The following is a 20001-nucleotide window of genomic DNA, read 5'->3' on the forward strand; positions in this document are numbered from 1 at the left end:
ACAAGGCCAATCTGTCTCTGCAGCCACCTTAAACCGGAGAACTTCCGACACTGCAGCTCCTCAATAATTAAAGACAGGAAAGCAGGTGACAGGAGAGACGCCAGGAAGGCAGGTGCCCTAGTGCCACTGTGATCTTAGCTCCTGTCACTTAAAGGTTAGTTAAATTAACAGGGTAAACGACCTGGCTAAGAGAATTTGGCAGGTCCGTGGGTTTTTTGTTTTGTCCACCCGCTCTGCTCCTGGGCTATTTGGAAGAAAAGGCCTGCTGCCTCTGGAATGTCAGCTGCTGGGAACTTGGGGTGGGGGTGGGGGGTAGCTGCTTACCCGGAGTCGCTGGGTTACCCTACCGGCTTTGGAATGGCCTTTGCGGATATGAGCGACAGGTGGCATCAGAGAGTCAGACTTGGCTGCAGGCACCGGGGTAGACCCTCGGGGATGGGGCGAGGGAAAGGTCGCAGGAAACATGGTCAAGGGCAAGGTCCCCCAGGCTGAGGCTTAGCCTCGGGACTCCAGGATCCTTCCAAGCAGCTCGACCCGGACGTGGGGGCGGGGAGGGCGGGAGTGGCGGTTCCCGGGGCCTCGGGCGGGAGCCGCGCGCCGGCTCGACCCGTCCGCCCGCCGCGGGGCCGTCGGGCGGGAATGCACCAGGCCGGGTCGCGGTGGCGGGTAGGGGCGCGGGAGAGGGCGGCCGAAGGAGGGAGTTCGGAAGAGAGTTGCCGCCAGAGAGAGCTGCGGGCTCCCGGGGTCTCCTTGGAGACGCACTGGCCAATGGGAGCCGCGGAAGCTGTTTACAGGGGTGGAGTGTCGCCATGGTAGCGGGAGAAGCCTTCCGAGCGGCTACTTAATGCCGGTCCCCGGGCCGCCTGCGCTCAGAGCTGTCCGTCGGGCGGGGGGGCCATAAGGGGCCCCGGCGGCCGAGCCCTCGAGCTGGGGCCAGAGAGCCGCGGGGGGCGGGAGGAACTTCTTCCAGAACCTTCCTCGGGCCCGGGCTGCGCTCTGAGCCAGGTAAGGGGCCAGGGGGAGTGCGGGCCGCCGGAAGGGAGCGCTGAGTCCTAGCAGGCTGTCCCCCACCCCCACCCCGGCCCCGGCCCGACAGCACGGCTGGGAGTCGCGAGTGACGGCCCAGGAGTTTCGGGGAAGTCTCTTCCCGCCCCTGCATCGCTCTGTCCTCTCTCCTTCCTTTCCCGGGGCGACCTCTGCCCCAGCCCGGTCGTCCTCCCGGACTGGTCGACCCGACCCTGCTTGCTGCGGTGCAGGGGGTTGGGGGGAGGTTCCCTAATTTCCCACTCTGCGGAAGGGATGGTCCGGCTCGCCCGCCCTTCTTCACCTCCTGTGTCCGGCGAAACTCCAAGGGGCGGGCAGATGTTGAGAGGGCCAGCGGTGGGCTCCGGCCAGGGTTCGGGGTTCCCCAGACCTTCGCACGGCAGGATTCGGGGGCCGAATGCGAAGAGGAGGGGCCCCCTCGGGAGCACCGTGTCCTCTCGAGTGGGCAGAGCGCTCATCCCCGCCGTGGTCCCGCAGGCCCTTCGTGTCGCATTCGGAGGCGGCGACCTCCCGGGGTCGCAGGATGGAAACGCGCACCCGGGAGACTGTGTGAGCCGAGGTGCGGGTGCCAGCGGGCGGGCCGAGCGCGGCGGGCCACCCGGGCTCAGGCTCAGCCCCAGCGCCGTGCATGCTGACCAAGCCCCTCGGACAGTCCCCGCAGACATGGCGGAGAGCTGGCTGCGCCTGTCCGGAGCAGGGCCAGCCGAGGAGGCTGGGCCGGAGGGCGGCCTGGAGGAGCCGGACGCCCTCGATGACAGCCTGACCAGCCTTCAGTGGCTGCAGGAATTCTCCATTCTCAACGCCAAGGCTCCCGCCCTGCCCTCCGGGGGTACCGACCCCCACGGCTACCACCAGGTGCCTGGCTCCGTGGCTCCCGGGTCGCCTCTGGCCGCTGACCCTGCCTGCCTCGGGCAGCCGCACACACCAGGCAAACCCACGTCTTCGTGCACGTCTCGTAGCTCGCCCCCTGGGCTGCAGGCCCCGCCCCCCGACGACGTGGACTATGCCACCAACCCGCACGTGAAGCCGCCCTACTCTTACGCCACTCTCATCTGCATGGCCATGCAAGCCAGCAAGGCCACCAAGATCACCCTGTCGGCCATCTACAAGTGGATCACGGACAACTTCTGCTACTTCCGCCACGCTGATCCCACCTGGCAGGTAGGGGAGGCAAGAGCTGCGGCCGCTGGCTCCCCACTCCCTTCTTCGACTCATCTCTGGGCTCGTCCCAGATCTGCAAGGCCAAGGCTCCCATGGGCCCGCAGATGCCAAATTCTTGAAACTGTCACTCCTCTGGTTTCCAGACAGAGAGAAGAGGGAATGTCCCTAGGAGCAGAGAGCTTTTAAGGGGTGCCGACGTGGAGGTTGGAGGACAGGATGGGTTTATTTATCCAGCAGACTCAGTGTCATCTCCTGGGAGAGTTGGCGGGCCGTGGGCACATTCTTGACCCAAGTCCTACAATTCCTAGATGCTATCCTGCTCCAAGGCACTTTGCAGGATTGGATTCACAAATGGAACCAGGCAGCCTCTCTGCCAGGCTAGGCACCCTGTTTTGTTTTGTTTTTTGTTTTGTTTTCAGTTGGTTTGTTGAGTTGGGCAGGGGTGAGCGCTTGTGGGTGTGAATACCAGCTGCGCAGGTAGAGGAACTGTACAGACTTCCTAGAGCTGCTGACCCATCCTTGCACCTCAGCTCCCCTAAGTTTCCTGCCTTGGCTCCACCCCCCCCCCATCCCAGGCACCCTCCCTGGGGGGACAATTACCTGAGCCCAGTGCTTTCCACTGGGGCTCTGCTCCTGCCCTGCCTTTAAGTTCCAAGTCTCTGGAACCTGGCGCAGAGCAGCCAAGGGGCCCGAGCTGCCCCATAAACACCCAGTGTAACAGGCCAGTGGGGCACTTACCCCACCCCCTCCCTGCTATCCAAGTCTGGACCCTTGATGTGGGCACAACTGAGCACCCAAGAATGGACAAGAAAGGAGGATAGATTTGATGAGTAAATAATTGCTCTCGGAGTCTTCAAACACGAAGATCCAGGACTTAGAGACAGAAGCCTAAGGTTGCCCACTCTACCCAGATGCCCTGCCCCTTCAGCAGAAGACCCCACCTCTTCCCCAGCTTGTGCAGTCCAGGCCTCAAGAATGAGCCCTATGCTCTTGGCTGGATAATAATCAACTGAGCCTGGGATGGGAGGAAAGAACTGTGGTGGTGGTGGGGGGGGTGTGAAGGCCTAGGCCAGCAGCCGGCTCAATAAACAAGGAGTACAAAATCTCACTACCACCACCATCACCACACACACACACATACACACACACACACACACACACACACACACACACACACTCCCTCCCTCCTTGGTCACCCAGCCCCCTCCCCTGACCCACTCCCGCACTCACTTCACAAACAGAGAGAGCCAGCCAGGAGGGAGTCCAGGCCCTGGGGGAGCTAAGGGCTTTGGCCAGGGCGTGCAAGCGGCAGAATAAGCAGAGGAGGGAGTCCGTCAGGGGTGGCACTGAGAGCCACCCTGTGGCTCAGAGCTCGGATGACTGAGCAGGCAGATATCCCAGCAACAGAGAACAAAAGCTCTCCCCCTCCCCATCTCCCCGCGCGCACTCTGCGCTTCTGGTGCCCCGTGGCTGGTGTCCCAGAGTCAGTCCTCCCCTCCCCTCCCGCTTCGGAGAAAATACAGGGGACGTGGTGAGCGGGAGCTCTGGGTGCCCGTCCACTGCTGTCCTGACCTGCCTGCTCCTTTTCTCTTGTTCTCTGCCCGTGCCTAGAATTCCATCCGCCACAACCTGTCCCTGAACAAGTGCTTCATCAAAGTGCCTCGGGAGAAGGATGAGCCAGGCAAGGGGGGCTTCTGGCGCATCGACCCTCAGTACGCGGAGCGGCTGCTCAGCGGGGCCTTCAAGAAGCGGCGCTTGCCCCCGGTCCACATCCACCCAGCCTTTGCCCGCCAGGCCTCGCAGGAGCCCAGTGCCGCCCCCTGGGGCGGGCCGCTGACCGTGAACACGGAGGCCCAGCAGCTGCTGCGGGAGTTTGAGGAGGCCACTGGGGAGGCTGGCTGGGGCACAGGAGAGGGCAGGCTGGGGCACAAGCGCAAGCAGCCGCTGCCCAAGCGGGTGGCCAAGGTCCTGCGGCCACCTAACACATTGTTGCTGACCCAGGAGGAGCAGGGAGAGCTGGAACCCCTGAAAGGCAACTTTGACTGGGAGGCTATCTTCGAGGCTGGCACGCTGGGTGGGGAGCTGAGCACACTGGAGGCCCTGGAGCTGAGCCCCCCGCTGAGCCCCATGTCTCACGGAGATGTGGACCTCACCGTCCACGGCCGCCACATCGACTGCCCTGCTACCTGGGGACCTCCAGTGGAGCAGGCTGCAGACAGCCTGGACTTCGATGAGACCTTCCTGGCCACATCTTTCCTGCAGCACCCCTGGGACGAGAGTGGCGCTGGCTGCCTACCCCCAGAACCTCTCTTTGAGGCAGGGGACGCCACCCTGGCTGCTGACCTGCAGGACTGGGCCAGCGTGGGTGCCTTCTTGTAAGAGACCAGGCCCCACCCCACCTCTGGACAGTGCCCAAGTCAGGGCCCAGAACTGCCCCCTGAGATAGGCCCGTGGACACCCCCCAGTACCCAGGCAGAGCCTGGGCCAGTGCCCCCAAGGCTGGCTTCACAAGGCAGCACTGCTGCCAACCTGGGACGTCCTCACATTTGAGCCCAGAAGGCTGAGAACTGAGTGCCTAGGACCAGAATCGCCGCCTCTTCATCATCAGCACCCTGTATACACACAGTGTTTCATTACTCCGTGTTCCCCACCCCCAGGAACCTGGTGAAAAGCGCCCTTCGTCGTGAGAAATGAGGCCGGGAGGGGCCCAGCCAGGCTAGGGAGGAACTGAACAAGGGCCAACAGCAGAGCTCTGCTTTACCTCACCGCCTCCTTCTGCAGGTCTCTATCTAGAGAAAGTGCCCAGGTACAACACAAATGCTAATTAGGTGACAGCAAATTAACCCCCTGGGGGCTCCTCCCGGCAGAGCCTCCCAGGGGACCCTGGCAGCAGAGGCTAGGGAGGACCAAAGGTGGCTGGCTGGTGATGGGCTGGGGGAAGGGAGCAGAGAGAGGGGAGGCAGAAACGAGGTGGGGGCACAAGTTGGGGCAAGATGTTCTCTGTCCCTCTGGCCCCACAGTTAGAGGTAGGAGAAGCAGTAAATTGTAGTCTTTGAGGCTGAGAGCAACTGGAAGTTGGGCCTTTGGGGTTTGGACCGACAGACTAATGTAGTGAGAGTAGCTATAGCTAAGACTAAACTGGGAGGGACACCCAGCTTGCTGGAAACCCTGGGACCAGGAAGAGGGAAGCCCTACACCCTTGCCTGCACTTAGGGGGTATGGGCTTGCTCCACCTAGACCCCTGGAGTTGAGACCTGTATCCATCTTCCACATGGGGCAATTTAACCTTTTTCATGGAAAGTTCTTTACAATAAAAAATTTTAAAAATAAAAATAGTTTTTTTGGTTTTTTTTTCAGCTTGCTTTTTTCCTCTAACTTATTTTTAATAACAACTTCCATGACTATAAACAATATCCCATGGTTACACCCTCCCCCCACACTTTCCCCTTTGAAACTCCATTCTCCACCATATTCCCTCCTCCTCTCAATCAGTCTCTCTTTTATTTTGATGTCATGATCTTTTCCTCCTATTACCATGGTCTTGTGTAGGTAGCGTCAGGCACTGAGGTCATGGATATCTAGGCCATTTTGTGTCTTGGGGGAGCACGTTAAGGAGTCCTACCCTTCCTTTGGCTCTTACATTCTTTCCGCCACCTCTTCCGCAATGGACCCTGAGCCTTGGAAGGTGTGATAGAGATATTGCAGTGCTGAGCACTCCTCTGTCACTTCTTACCAGCAACCATGATGCCTTCTGAGTCATCTCAAGGTCACTGCCATCTGACAAGAGAAGGTACTCAACCAAAAGTGAGAGTTTTTCTTTTTCTTTTATTTTTTACTTGAATACGGTCCTCCTCACAGCTTTCTTTGGGAAGACAAGACCCAGTGTGGTTGCTTTTGGAAGGAGAGGAGGGGTCAAACACTTCTCTTCAGTGCCAAGTAGAGAATGGCCTGGAAGAAGATCAGTGGGGGTAGTGGTGGGAGGTTGCAGAGGGACAACCCCTGATGAACTCCCACCAACCTGTGTCTCCCAGGGAGGAAGGGACTAAGAGGTGGCTCTCTGGGGAGCCTTCAGCACCACCGTCTGTGCAATGGGAGAGTTGAACCCATAGCGCCCAGAGGAGCAGGAGACAGGGAAGAGATTGGCCCCACCTCACCCCAGGGACAAAGGCCAGTGTGGCCCGGCTCAAGCCATCCCCCACCATAAGGGCCTGCCCAGGCTCGCCTGCCACAGTCTGTATCCCTGGGCCTGTTTCCAGAACCTCCCTCTTTCAGTCCTCTCCTAAAGGGACAGGGTGTGAGATGAGAAGGGCCCCCCGCCGGCCTCAGGGCCCCACTTCTCCCTGCGTGTGTGTGTGTGTGTGTGTGTGTGTGTGTGTGTGTTTACCAGGCCCAGCCCAATCTAGCTATGGGGAAGGAGGAGGCCAGCAGGGAATGGCCACCCCTAGGTACTCAGACCCTCCTCCCCCACCCTCGATGCAAGGGACCAGACTACCAGAATTCTGATGGCAAAACCCAGGCATTTGACAAAGGACACTGAAACTACAACTTTCAATCCCCTCACCCTAAGTTTGTTTGCCTGGGAAACACCTACTGAGCTTCCACAATGCCCCACATGCACACCCAGGTGCCAGACCCTCCCTAGGAGCAGTTACCTCACACATCTGTGCACACACACAAACATATGCAGACAGTACAACCCCGCACTGCTCAGCCTTCAGGGACACCTTTTTCTCCATGTCCCTTTCCCCCCTCCTCAGTCCTTGAGTTTGGCTGTGGGCCAACCTGGCATTCCCCAGGCTAACTTGCTGCTTTCATTTGCTAATTATTCCAAATATTCCAGAAGGGCACTCACACAGTGCAGGGCAGGCTGGTTCAGGGCCATATTGAGCCCAGAGGCCGGCGCCTTCCCTTCACAGAAGGGGCTGCGCCAGCTGAGCCTCCCCTCCCTCCCCTCCCTCTCTCTTCCCATCACCTGCCCCACCCCCTTCCTCTACACAGACCACAGTATTAGAAGAACAAAGCAGGCTTCAGCCTTCACCCCCAAGACCAGCCTCCAGCCCTGGCCAAAGTGGGTACACCCTCAACTGACAGTGGGCGTGTCACTGCCTGCCCCAGGCCTATGCTGGGAAGAAGTAGGACATTGTCAGGGACAGGCAGACCTGGCCCCTAGATAGGACAAGGCCAGAGAAGCAGAGCAGGGCAAGAAGTGCCCTTGGCTGGACTTGATAAGCACCCAGAATTCCTGAAAATCTCAATGCCCAGGATGCACCCTGGACTAATTAGACCAGCATCTTTGCAAGCACATTTCACCACTGAGCCATCTTCCCAGTTCACTCGAGTATGTGTGTGTGTGTGTGTGTGTGTGTGTGTGTGTGTGTGTGTACATATATATATATAATTTTTTTAAGTCCCCCAAATACTTCCAAGGTGCAATGGGTTTGCAGTGAGGGTTGAGGGAAATGTGAGTCAAGTTCAGCTCCTTCACTACTCTGCTCTGCAGCCTTTTCTAAGACAGGTTCATTGCCTGCATTTTTTTTTCTTTTTTTTTAAATTTTGTTTATTTTTATTTATTTATTTGAGAGCAGCAGGCAGAAAGAGAAAGAGGGGGACAGAGAGAGAGAATGGGAGCGCCAGGGCCTCCAGCCACTGCAAACAAACTCCAGATGCGTGCGCCCCCTTGTGCATCTGGCTAACGTGGGTCCTGGAGAATTGAGCCTCAAACTGGGGTCCTTAGGCTTCACAGGCAAGCGCTTAACCTCTAAGCCATCTCTCCAGCCCCACTGCCTCTTTTTAAACATATTTGTTTATTTGCAGGGAGATAGAGTGAAAAAAAAAAAAAGAAGAAGGAGAAGAAAAAGCCAGGCATGGTAGTGCACACCTTTAATCCCAGCACTTGGGAGGCAGAGGTAGAAGGATTGCCTGGAGTTCAAGGCCACCCTGAGACTACAGAGTGAATTCCAGGTCAGCCTGGGCTAGAGTGAGACCCTATCTCAAAAAACCAAAAAAAATAAAATAAAACAAAACAAAAAAATAAAACAAGAAAGAAAGGATGTGCCAGGGCCACTTGACTCTGCAAGTGAACTCCAGATGCAGTGTAGCACTTTGTGCCTCTGGCGTCAGGTGAGTGCTGGGGAAGAGAACCTGGGTTGTAAGTCTTTCAAGCTAGTGCCTTTAACCAGTGAGCCATCTCCCCAGCCTATCTGCTTTGTTTATTTTTTGGTGTGTGTATGTGCACATGTGGGCACGCCTGTGCCATAGCAGTAGTGTGACGGTCAGAGAAGGATATCGCTGAGTCGCTCTTCATCTTCCTCCTTGCTTGAGACAGGGTTTCAAGCAGACATGCCACCACACTGCAAGCACTTCACTGGCAGGCCTGTGAGCTTTGGAATCCTCCTACCTCCACCTCTCACTGCTGAAGGAGCATTTGGATTACAGCCTCATGGGCTACTTGCATCTGGCTTTATATGGGTCCTGGGGCCTCAAACTCCATTCATCAGGCTAGGGCAGCAAGTACTGTTAACCACTGAGCTATCTCCCCAACCCTATTTTTTTTTTATTTATTTATTTTTGTTTTTTTGAGGTAGGGTCTCACTCTAGCCCAGGCCAACCTGGAATTCACTATGTAGTCTAGAACTCACAGTGATCCTCCTATCTCTGCCTCTCAAGTGCTGGGACTAAAGGCATACACCATCTCACCCAGCTTATTCATTTATTTGGAAGCAGAGAGAGAGAGAGAATGGGCATGCCAGGGCCTCTAGCTGCTGCAAACAAACTCCAGATGCATGTGCAACTTTGTGCATTTGGCTTTATGTGGGCACTAGGGAATTGAACTCCTGTTTATAGGCAACAGCTGAGCCATCTCTACAGTCCCCCAACCCTCCCACCCCCCCCCTTTTCTTTTTCTTTTCCAAGGTAAGATTTCACTCTAGCCCAGGCTGACTTGGAATTCACTATGTAGTCTCAGGGTGGCTTTGAACTCATGGCTATCCTCCTACCTCAGCCACCTGAGTTCTGGGATTAAAGGCATGCGCCACCATGCCCTGTCATTTTTTGTTTTGTTTTGCTTATTATTATTATTATTTCTTTGTTTTTTGAGGTAGGATCTTGCTCCAACCCAGGCTGGCCTTGAACTCACAGTGATCCGACCTCTGCCTCCCGAGTGCTGGGATAAAAGCCATGTATCCACGGTGCCAGGCTCCAATTTTTTTATTTTGAGACAGCATCTCACAAAGTTTCTTCGTCTGGCCTTGAACTCCTTATGTAGCCCAGAAAGACCTAAAACTTTCAACCTCCTGTCCCAACTCCCCAAGTAGCTGAGGTCACAGGCCTGTCCCACTGGGCTCAGCTTTGTAAACTTCCAGGTTGTACACAACCAGCCCTGAACCACTTGACTCTCAAGTGTTGGGAGAAGTCCTTTCCTAAAGCCAGGAACCAAACCTCGTGCCTCCCTCCCTCCCCCGTGCACCCCCACAGGCAGGAATGTAACAGCAGGAGGGGTCAAGAAAGACCACAGCTTGGAACTTAGAGGCCCCCCATCTTGACCCACAGTACTTTCTGTTCCACAGGACAAGCCACCTCAGGGCTCAGGGACTCTTGTCTGAAAGTCCCCCACGGATTCCCCTTGCTCTTTCATCATGCTGTCCTGGAGCAAAGTGACCAGGCCCCCTGCAGAGTTGAGCAAGATCTGAGGTTCAGTGTCACCCCTCCCCTGCTCCGCACCCCAGCAGTACACAGACACCCCATTGGGACCCGCTGGAGGGTGGGAAGGAAGTGGGGTTGGTCAGGAGTCAGGTGCCGCTCCATCCTGGGCTGAGACCCAAAGGTGAGCAGGTGTATTTGGACTTCAGCAGGGGGTAGTCGGCTGGCCCTTGGGCAGGCCTGAACCTGTCCTTTTGGGTGGGGAAGTAGGGCACTGTTAACAATGGGATGGGACGGCAGCCCAGGTCCTGCTGACACAGTCTTGTGTGGGGAGGAGGAAGAGGAAGAAAATGCAGGTGACACAGGCAAAGGTGTTGGGCAAGGAGGGGTCTTTGGGAGGCCACCATGCTGGCCTGTGTGACTAGCCTGTGCAGTTCCCCAACAGGAGATGAGATTAGTGAAATGAAGCCCCGGGGGGCGTGGGGGTGGGGTCAATTTCCTTGCAGGGCACATGGGTCCTTCCCCCTCTGCCCTTTCCTAGTGGGACAAATCAGAGGCACCTGGGCAAGCTGGGGCCTGAGCATTCCCGGTGTGCGTCAGGAACAGGCAGGGACACTTGGAAGGACACCACCCCCAGAAGCCAACCAGACTTCCTTGGCTAGGCAAGGACAGGTGGGGTGGCTGCATGCAGTAACCAAAGGGGGATAACAGGCCTCAGGGTCTCTCTGCTGCCCCTCCAGCTCCCCTGAAGCCTAACTGATGGGGCTCCACCTGTCCTTTGAACCATATCACCCCTGTGAGGGAACCTGAGGACTGAGCTCCAGATCCCCACCTCCCGGGAAGAAATCTGCTCCACCGAGTTCTCAGGAAAATGAGCTTCCCAGGAATTGAAGAGGACTTCTACCTCCATCAACCCAACCAGCCCATGCCCCCACCTCCCACCCACAGCCTCCCTTTTTTTTTTTTTTAAAGAGAGAAAGAGACAGAAAGAGAGAATTGGTACACCAGGGCCTCAGCCATTGCAATCAAACTCCAGGTACTTGCACCACCTAGTGGGCATGTGCAAGCCTAGTGGACTTGCCTCACCTTTGTACATCTGGCTTACACAGGACCTGGAGAGTCAAACATGGGTCCTTAGGCTTTGCAGGCAAGCGCCTTAACCACTAAGCCACCTCTCCAGTGATCCAGGGCCTTTTGAAGCCCAAGCTACCATCAGCCTTTCAGCATGACTGTGCCCAAGGAATGAAGCTAAGGCTGGGAAGCTGGCAAATGTTCTCCCCTCACCCAGACACCCAAGTCGGTGAGCATGCTTCCCAGACTACCCAGCCGCTGTCTGCCCCATGGGGGCCCACATGATGTCAGGGTTCCCTCTAACTTGCTCTAAGTGAATGGGATCTGGGCTGAGCTGGGCAGGGTGACACAGGGAAGGCAGGAACATTCCTGCCTGAGTGATCAGTCTCACATCAGAAGCATCAAATACAATGGCCAGTCGTGTTGAGTATTTGCTGAATGCATCAATGGATTGGATGCATGGATGGATGGATGGATGGATGGATGGATGGATGGATGGATGGATGGTTGGCTGACGGATCAATAAAGGAATGAAAACAACACAGTAGCCTTGGCAAAGTGCTCTCAGCAATCAACACCAAGTTGTTCTCAGGGCTAAGGATCTTCCTAAAACCCCAGGTATTGTGGCTTGACCCAAGGGTGCGCAGAAGCTGGTGTAAGGGGCATTCCAAGCTCAAAAAGAACTTAGAGGCAAATCCCCTGCTGACCTGCTGAGGAAGCAAGGAAGAGGCCCATTTGTCGACCCTGTCGATTTGGATTCCTCTGTGGAGGCCTTGGGGGCTGACGGAAGCTGCCCTGCCTGCCCAGGCTATGCCCGTGGAAGAGCTGAACCAGGTGAAGAGGGAGGGAGAAAGGATCTTGGGAGGTAGGGATAGAGGGAGGCTTTCATTCCACCTGCTCTCTTGGGGTCTTCATTCTTCTGGGGGTAGTTAGGTCCCAACCATCCTGAGAGGAAGTGGAAGCCATGGGAGAGCACAGAGCAGGGCTGGTGTGAGAAAACTAGCTTTCGGGGTCCCTCCAGCTCTTCACGAGTCCATCCAAAGCCACAATCAACGAGAAGGCCTTTCACCCACTGTATCCCAGCCACAAGGTCACCAGGACAGAGCTGTGACCAGCTCAGCTGTCCTTGTTTACATCCCCATGCCACTGGGCACAGGACAGCGCAGGGCCTTGAAGCTCTTGGGCCTGATAGTCCTGTGACCCCAGTGGCTACTCCCATGGGGCCGGCATCTTACAGTAAAGGCAGGGGAGACCCATGAGGAATGTCAGGACCCCAGCACTTGACATTTAGCTAAAGATCAGCCCTGGTGGGGCTGGAGTGGTAGCTCAGCTGCTGAAGTGCTTGTTGAGCATGCACAAAACCTTGGGTTCATCTCCAGCACCATATAAAGTCGGATGTGGGGGCTGGAGAGAAGGCTCAGTGGTTAAGGCGTTTGCCTGCAAAGCCAAAGGATCCTGGTTCAGTTCTCCAGGACCCACGTAAGCCAGATGCACAATGAGGCACATGCATCTGGAGTTTGTCTGCAGTGGCTGGATGCCCTGGTATGCCCATTCTCCCTCTCTCTCTCTGCCTCTTTCTCTCTCTCAAATAAATAAATAAAAATATATTAAAAACCGGACATAGTATGGGAGGAGATTATGATAAGGGTACATTGTGCATATGTATGACATCAATAAGTTTAATTTTTTAATTTTATTTATTTATTTGAGAGAAAGAAGCAGAGAGAGAGAGAGAACAGGAATACCAGGGCCTCCTAAACAAATCCCAGATGCATGTGCCACATTGTGCATACGGCTTTATGTGGGCACTGGGAAGTCGAACCTGTGTCCTTTGACTTTGCAGGCAAATGCCTTAATCATTAAGCCATCCCTCCAGCCCCAGTACGTTTAGGGTCTGGTGCAATGGCTGAGTGGTTAAAGGCACTTGTTTGTAAAACATGCTGGCCCGGTTCATTTTCTCAGCCACCAGATGTAAAAGCCAGATGTAAAAACTGGTGCAAGGTGGCTGAAAGCCCTGGCGCGCCCATTCTCTCTCTCTCTGTCACTCTCAAATAAATAAAAATAAAGAAAAATATTTTAAAAAACCTGTGTAAGCATCTGGCATTCTGGTTGCAGTGACAAGAGACTCTAATGTGCATGCGCTTGTGCGCGCACACATTCACTTTTTTAAAATTATTTTTTAAACTGGACATAATGATATATACCTGCAATCTCAGAACTCAGATGGAGGCCAGAAGATCAGAAGTTTAGAGTCACCCTTGATTACATAATGAAATGAGGCCAGCCTGGGTACATGAGACCCTATATCAAAAAAAAAAAAAAAACAAAAAAAAAAGGAGCCAGGCCTGGTGGCTCACACCTTTAATCCCAGCACTTGGGAGGCAGAGGTAGGTGGATCACTGTGAGTTCAAGGCCACCCTGAGACTACAGAGTGAATTCCAGGTCAGCCTGGGCTAGAGTAAGACCCTACCACGACAAACCAAAAAAAAAAAAGCTCCTCCAGACACAAAATGGCCTGGATATCCATGACCTCACAGTGCCTGACACTACCTACACAAGACCATCAAGACCATCATAAGAGGAGGAAAAGATCATGACATCAAAATAAAAGAGAGACTGATTGAGAGGGGGAAGGGATATGATGGAGAGTGGAGTTTCAAAGGGGAAAGGAAAAGTGAGGGGAGGGAGGGAATTATCATGGGATATTGTTTACAATCATGGAAGTTGTTAATTATAAAAATTTTTTAAAAATACAAAAGGCTGGACGGTGGTGCACACCTTTAATCCTAGCACTTGGGAGGCAGAGATAGGAGGATTCCTGTGAGCTTGAAGCCACCTTGAGAGAATACAGAATGAATTCCAGGTCAGCCTGGGCTAGAGAGAGACCCTACCTCATAAAAAAAAGTAATAAAAAAAAAAAGAGGGCTGGAGAAATGGCTTATTGGTTAAGCACTTGCCTGTGTAGCCTAAGGATCCCAGTTCGAGGCTCAATTCCCCAGGCCCCACGTTAGCCAGATGCACAAGGGGGTACACGCATCTGGAGTTCCTTTGCAGTGGCTGGAGGCCCTGGCGCACCCATTCTCTCTCTCACTTACTATCTGCCTCTTTCTTTCTCTGTCTGTTGCTCTCAAATAAATAAATAAAAACATACAAAAATAAAAATAAAAAAGAGACCTGCTTGATCAAAACTGCTTGGGTAGCTGGAGAAGGATGGAAGGAGGGGAAAGAGGGGGGCCACTCTGTTCCCCCCAACACCCTATCCAGATCCCTCCAGCTTCCTAGTTCATTTGTGGGGTTTTGTTTGTTTAGTTGGTTTTGGTTTTTCGAGGTAAGGTCTCCCTGTAGCCTGGTCTGACCTTGAATTCACTATGTAGTCTCAGGTTGGCCTTGAACACCCAGCGATCCTCCTACATCTGCCTCCAGAGTGCTGGGATTAAAGGCATGCGCCACCACATCTGGCTTTCACATGTGGGTTTTATTGGAGGGAATGAAGCACTGAGAAGATCCTGGCTGGAAATACTCCAAGCAGGAGAGAGGAGAATTAACCAAAGACAGGCCCCTAGTTAACCCAGAAAGGCATGAGTTAACAAGAGAGCTATGTCCACTCCTGCCCAAGTGTTCAAAGCTCGAAGGCTCCTCTCTACTGCAGGAAGAGCTTAGGAACTGATGTGTGGGCTGGGTAGAGTGGCGGGCAGATGGAGGGCTCCAGGACACCCAGCCGCACACGGGGCAGCCCCAGAGCAGACTGAGCACACTCATCCTGGACAGAATGTGACGTCTGTGGGTCATCCCAGACTCTGGGGCAGTGTGAGCCCAGAGCTGGCAGTGCACCATAGGTGACTGATTTTCCTCCACTCGAGCTTGCTCTGCTTCCATCCAGACCCCTCCCAATGGATGTCTCCTCAAAGTGACCTTCTGCAGGACTTGGGAAGATGCAGCCCAGAGAAGTACGGGAGCTTGAAGATGCTTGTTGAACTTGGAAATGAACTATCTTATGGACAGTAGGGGAGATGGAGCCAATTCGGGGCGGCAGGGGAGGAGGCAATGCTGGCTTTGGTGGGCTTTATGGGGCACCGTTGCAGAGTATTGAGATAAGTCATCTAAAATCCATCACTGGATTCCAGAAACTCAAGGACAAGTCACTGGGACCGCAATAGTGACAAGCAGAGCTAAAGGCCCAGGGAGGACGGCAGAGAGTGAGGGTTGAGTCTCCTAGCAGGGCCAGTCTCAGGCAGGGGACCAGAGTTAAGGGGCTCAACAGAGGGGGAGAAGGGGAACCCAGCAGTTGAGGTGCTGGGATTGTATGCGGGAGCGTCACAGTCCCGGGGCACCTGTTCCAGCAGTGCCTTCACCGCTATTGTCACCCTCAGGAAGTCACCAAACTGCCAGAATGGGGCCACAGGAAGCTAGCTCTGCTCTGCTCCGGAAGTTCCTTACTTAGCACAGAGATTGGGTTGGGGGTCTGGCGGTGGGGGGGGGGGGTTACTTTCTGAAAATAAGCCCTGAACTCAGAACTCCAAACATGGAAGAAAGGAGATGGTCAGGCCATAGGCTACAATGGCTCTAGAGGGAACAGGCCTAAGGGAAGCCTTTTCGGATGGGAAGTCCTGAGTGTTCTCTGGCCTGGCCGAGATCAGGTTTATTTTATTCACACACGCCAGGCAAGTAACTGCTAAGCTACATCCCTAGCCCTTCAAATCTTTTCAATTTTTAAATGAAAGGAAGTAGTCATATGGTTATCTGCATTTGAATTAGAAATCTGTCTTAAGGGAGCTGGAGAGATGGCCCAGCAGTTAAAAACTTTGCAAAGCCTGCCGGGCCCAAGTTCAACTCCCCAGTACACATGTAAAGCCAGATGCGCAAAGTGATGCATTTGCAGTGGCAGAAGGCTCTGGTGCGCCCGTACTCATGTGCTCTCTGTCTCTCTCTCAAATAAATAAAAATATTTAACACATATTTTTTAAAAATAAATAAAAGCCCGGTGTGGTGGAGCATCCCTTTAATCCCAGCACTCAGGAGGCAGAGGTAGGAGGACTGCTGTGAGTTCGAAGCCACCTTGAGATTATATAGAGAATTCCAGGTCAACCTAGGCTATAGTGAGACCCTACCTCAAAAAGAAGAAGAAGAAGAAGAAAGAGAAGAAGAAGAGGAGGAAGAAGAAGGAGAGCTAGAGAGATGGCTCAGCAGTTTAGGCACTTGCTTGCAAAGCCTGACAACCTGGGCTTGATTCCCCAGTGCTCATGTAAAGCCAGATGTACAAAGTCGCACATGCATCTGGAGTTCATTTCCAGCAACAGAAGACCCTGGCATGCCCCTTCTCTCTGTCTCTGTCTGTCTCTCTGCTTGCAAATAAATAAATTAAATTAAAAAAATAAAAGAGCTGGGGAAATGGCTTAGTGGTTAAGGCACTTACCTGCCAAGCCTACGGACCCCAGTTAGATTCCCCAGGACCCATGTAAGGCCAGATGCACAAGGGGGGTGCATGCGTCTGGAGTTCAGTTGCAGTGGCCTGAGGCCCTGGTGTGCCCATTCTCTCTTTTTCTCTATTTGCCTCCTTCCTTCTCTCTCTCAAATAAATAAAATATTTTTAAAAAACAAGATTTTGTATGTCCATGTGCATAAATGTTACAAGGCAGGCATGGTGGCTCACCCCTACCTGCAGTTTCAGTCCTTGGAGGAGAGACGGCAGCAGGAGGATTGCTGAGAGTTTGAAGCCCAAAACACATAAAGCTGGATGTGGTGGCGCATGGCTTTATTCTCAGCACTTGGGAGGCAGAGGTAGGAGGACTGCTGGGAGTTCAAGGCCACCCTGAGACTACGTAGTGACTTCCAAGTCAGCCTACACTAGAGCGAGACCCTACCTCAAAAAAAAGGCGGGGGCTGGGGAGATGGCTTAGCAGTTACAGGCACTTGGCTTGCAGAGCCTGCTAGTCCAGTTTCAATTCCTCTGCACCCATGTAAAACCAGATGCCAATGACACACACATGTGTGACCCCAAAGCCTACAACGGGGGGCAGAGCCAGGAGAACGCAAAGGAAGCTTGAGAGCCAGCCCTCTGAAGTTGGTCTGCAGAAGCAAGAGACCCCATCTCGAAGCCGTGGGGCAGAGACCCCTGGGAGTTGTCCACTGGGATGTGCACGTGCGTGCCCCCCAAACAAATGAACACGTTTGGAATAAAAATGAAAAAGCCACTTGCCCTCCCCATAGGTCCTCCGCCCCAAACACTTTGCTGTTCAGACAATCCTTGTTTCCTTTTATTTATTTATTTATTTTTTGTCTTCCAAGGTAGGAAGCTCAGGCTGGCCTTCTACCACTGCCACCCCGCATGTGCTGGGAGTAAAGGAATGCCCAGCCATGCCCATGCCCAGATCCTTGTTTGTGGTGTTGTTATTATTGGATTATTTTGTCTTGGTTTGGTTTTGGTTTTTTGAGGTAGGGTCTCACTCTGGCCCAGGCTGAGGTGGAATTCACTATGTAGTCTCAGGGTGGCCTCAAACTCTTGGCAATCCTCCTGCCTCTGCCTCCCAAGTGCTGGGATTAAAGGCGTGTGCCACCACACCTGGCTGATTTTGTTTGTTTGTATGTTTGTTTTCTTTTACTCCAGCTCCTTGTTTCATTTCTTTCTCTCTCTCTTTTTTTTTTTTTTTTTTTTTTGGTTTGTTTTTTCAAGGTAGGGTCTCACTCTGGTCCAGGCTGACCTGGAGGAATTCACTGTGTAGTCTCAGAGTGGCCTTGAACTCAAGCCAATCCTCCTACCTGTGCCTCCTGAGTGCTGGGACTAAAGGCGTCGCCACACCTGGCCTCCAGACCTAATTCTTCATATGTTCCAAAAGGTCTTACAAGTCTTTACTCATACTATTTTTTCCTCTACACATATCCTTTAAAATAATCCATAGTGGATAGACATAGTGGTGCATGTCTTTAATGCCAACACTCAGAAGTCAGAGGTAGGAGAATCACTGTAAATTCGAGGCCAGCCTGGGACTACAGAGTGAATGTCAGGTCAGCCTGGCCTAGAGTGAGACTTCACCTCAAAAAATAAATAAATAAATAAGCCAGGCGTGGTGGTGCATGCCTTTAATCCCAGTACTCAGGAGGCAGAGGTAGGAGGATCACCATGAGTTCAAGGCCACCCTGAGACTACATAGTGAATTCCAGATCAGCCTGAGCTAGTGTGAGACCCTACCTCAAAAAACCAAAACCAAAACAAAATAAATAAAATAATGAGACTACATAGTGAATTCCAGGTTAGCCTGGGCTAGAGCAAGATCTTACCTTGAAAACCAAAGAAAAAAACATCACAGATGACAATATTTTTATTTTTTTTATTTAAAAACTTTTTTTTTTCATTTTTATTTATTTGAGAATGACACAGAAAGGGGCAGATAGAGAGAGAATGGGTGCATCAGGGCTTCCAGCCACTGCAAATGAACTCCAGACATGTGCAACCCCTTTTGTATCTGGCTAATGTGGGTCCTAGGGAATCGAGCCTCGAACCAGGGTCCTTAGGCTTCACAGGCAAGTGCTTAACTGCTAAGCCATCTCTCCAGCCCTTATTTTTATTTTTTTTATTTGAGAGAAAGAGAGCGAGAATGGGCACACCAGGGACCCTAGGCACTGCAAACGAACATCAGTAACATGCTTCACCTCATGCATCTGGCGTATACGGGTACTGGGAAATTGAGCCTGGATTGTTAGGCTTTGCAGACAAGTACTTTCTTTTTGACATAGGGTCTTACGCTAGCCCAGCCAATTCTCTCTCTCTCCCAAAATAAAGATATTTTTTAAAAGAAGACAAAGGTGAACCAAATTGTGTCGTGTGCTGGAAAAAGATAGAAATGCCAATCTTGGGATGGAGAGATGGCTTAGCGGTTAAACATTTGCCTGTGAAGTCTGAGGACCCCGGTTCAAGGCTCGATTCCCCAGGACCCACGTTAGCCAGATGCACAAGGGGGCACACGTGCCTGGAGTTCATTTGCAGTGGCTGGAGGCCCTGGCGCGCCTATTCTCTCTCTGTGTCTGCTTCTTTCTCTGTCGCTCTCAACTAAATAAATAAAAATGAACAAAAAAAATTTTTTTTAAATAAATGGCAATCTTGGGCCTGGGAGGATAGCTCAGTGATTACAAGTGCTTGTTGCACAAGCCTACTGATTATGGAGAGGGGATCCCTAGAACCCACATAAAGCCAGATGCAGTGGCACACCTGCCTGAAATCCCATTGCAACTATACCAGTGGGAAGCTGAGTCAGGAGAATCCCAAAGCTTTCAAGTAAGCCAGTCTGGCATTCACAGTGGAAGGAACAGCAGGGCCCTGTCCCACACAAGGTGGAAGGCGAGGACCAACAACTGAGGTGTGCCCTGACTTCCATGCAGGCTGTGGCACACGTGTGCCCATAACCACATACATGCACACAGAGAATGAGAGAGAGAGAGAGAGAGAGAGAGAGAGAGAGAGAGAGAGAGGGAGCACACTACTAATCTTCATGGTTTTAAATTATTTATTTATTTATTTACTTACTTGGGAGCAGAGAGAGACAAAAGGAGAGAATGAGCATAACAGAGCCTCTTGCCACTGCAAACAAACTCCAGAAGCATCACTTTGTACATCTGGCTTTACGTGGCTACTGGGGAATCAAACCAAGGCCAGAAGGCTTTGCAAGTAAGTGCCTTTAACCACTGAGTCATCTCCTCAGCCCCAAATCTCCATGTCAATCAAAACAAGCCAGACTCGGGGGCCAGAGAGATGGCTTAGCAGTTAAGGCGTTTGCCTGCAAAACCAAAGGATCCCAGTTTGACTCTCCCCACATAAGCCAGATACACAAGGGTACGCATGTATCAGGAGTTCATTTGCAGTGGCTGGAAGCACTGGCGTGCCTATTCTCTCTCTCTCTCAAATAAATAAATGACTTTTTTTAAAAAAAAAAAGCCAGACTAAGGACAAATATAACCTTCTTTCTTCCAGCCACTAGCTCTGCCCTTAGCTGAACCCCTCCCCCAACTCTCCCCTTCATCTAGAAAATGTTCCAGTACTTAGTTTCAGGGTCACTTCATCTAACTACGGCCCTTCTGCTGGCTTCTTTGTAGGCT

At 52.9% G+C, this 20001-nt stretch overlaps 1 protein-coding gene across 1 annotated transcript; it reads left to right on the forward strand.

Annotated features, from left to right (window-relative positions):
- The first annotated feature begins 1652 nt into the window (after positions 1 to 1652).
- Positions 1653 to 5529, forward strand: Foxj1 (forkhead box J1). The gene is made up of 2 exons (XM_004655209.2): positions 1653 to 2205; positions 3817 to 5529. The coding sequence occupies exons 1-2, from the start codon at positions 1708 to 1710 to the stop codon at positions 4582 to 4584; spliced, it is 1266 nt and encodes a 421-aa protein (XP_004655266.1). The 5' UTR covers positions 1653 to 1707; the 3' UTR covers positions 4585 to 5529.
- Positions 5530 to 20001: the final 14472 nt, after the last annotated feature.

This window comes from Jaculus jaculus, chromosome 9, assembly GCF_020740685.1.
Source record: "Jaculus jaculus isolate mJacJac1 chromosome 9, mJacJac1.mat.Y.cur, whole genome shotgun sequence".
Taxonomy (NCBI): Eukaryota; Metazoa; Chordata; class Mammalia; order Rodentia; family Dipodidae; genus Jaculus; species Jaculus jaculus.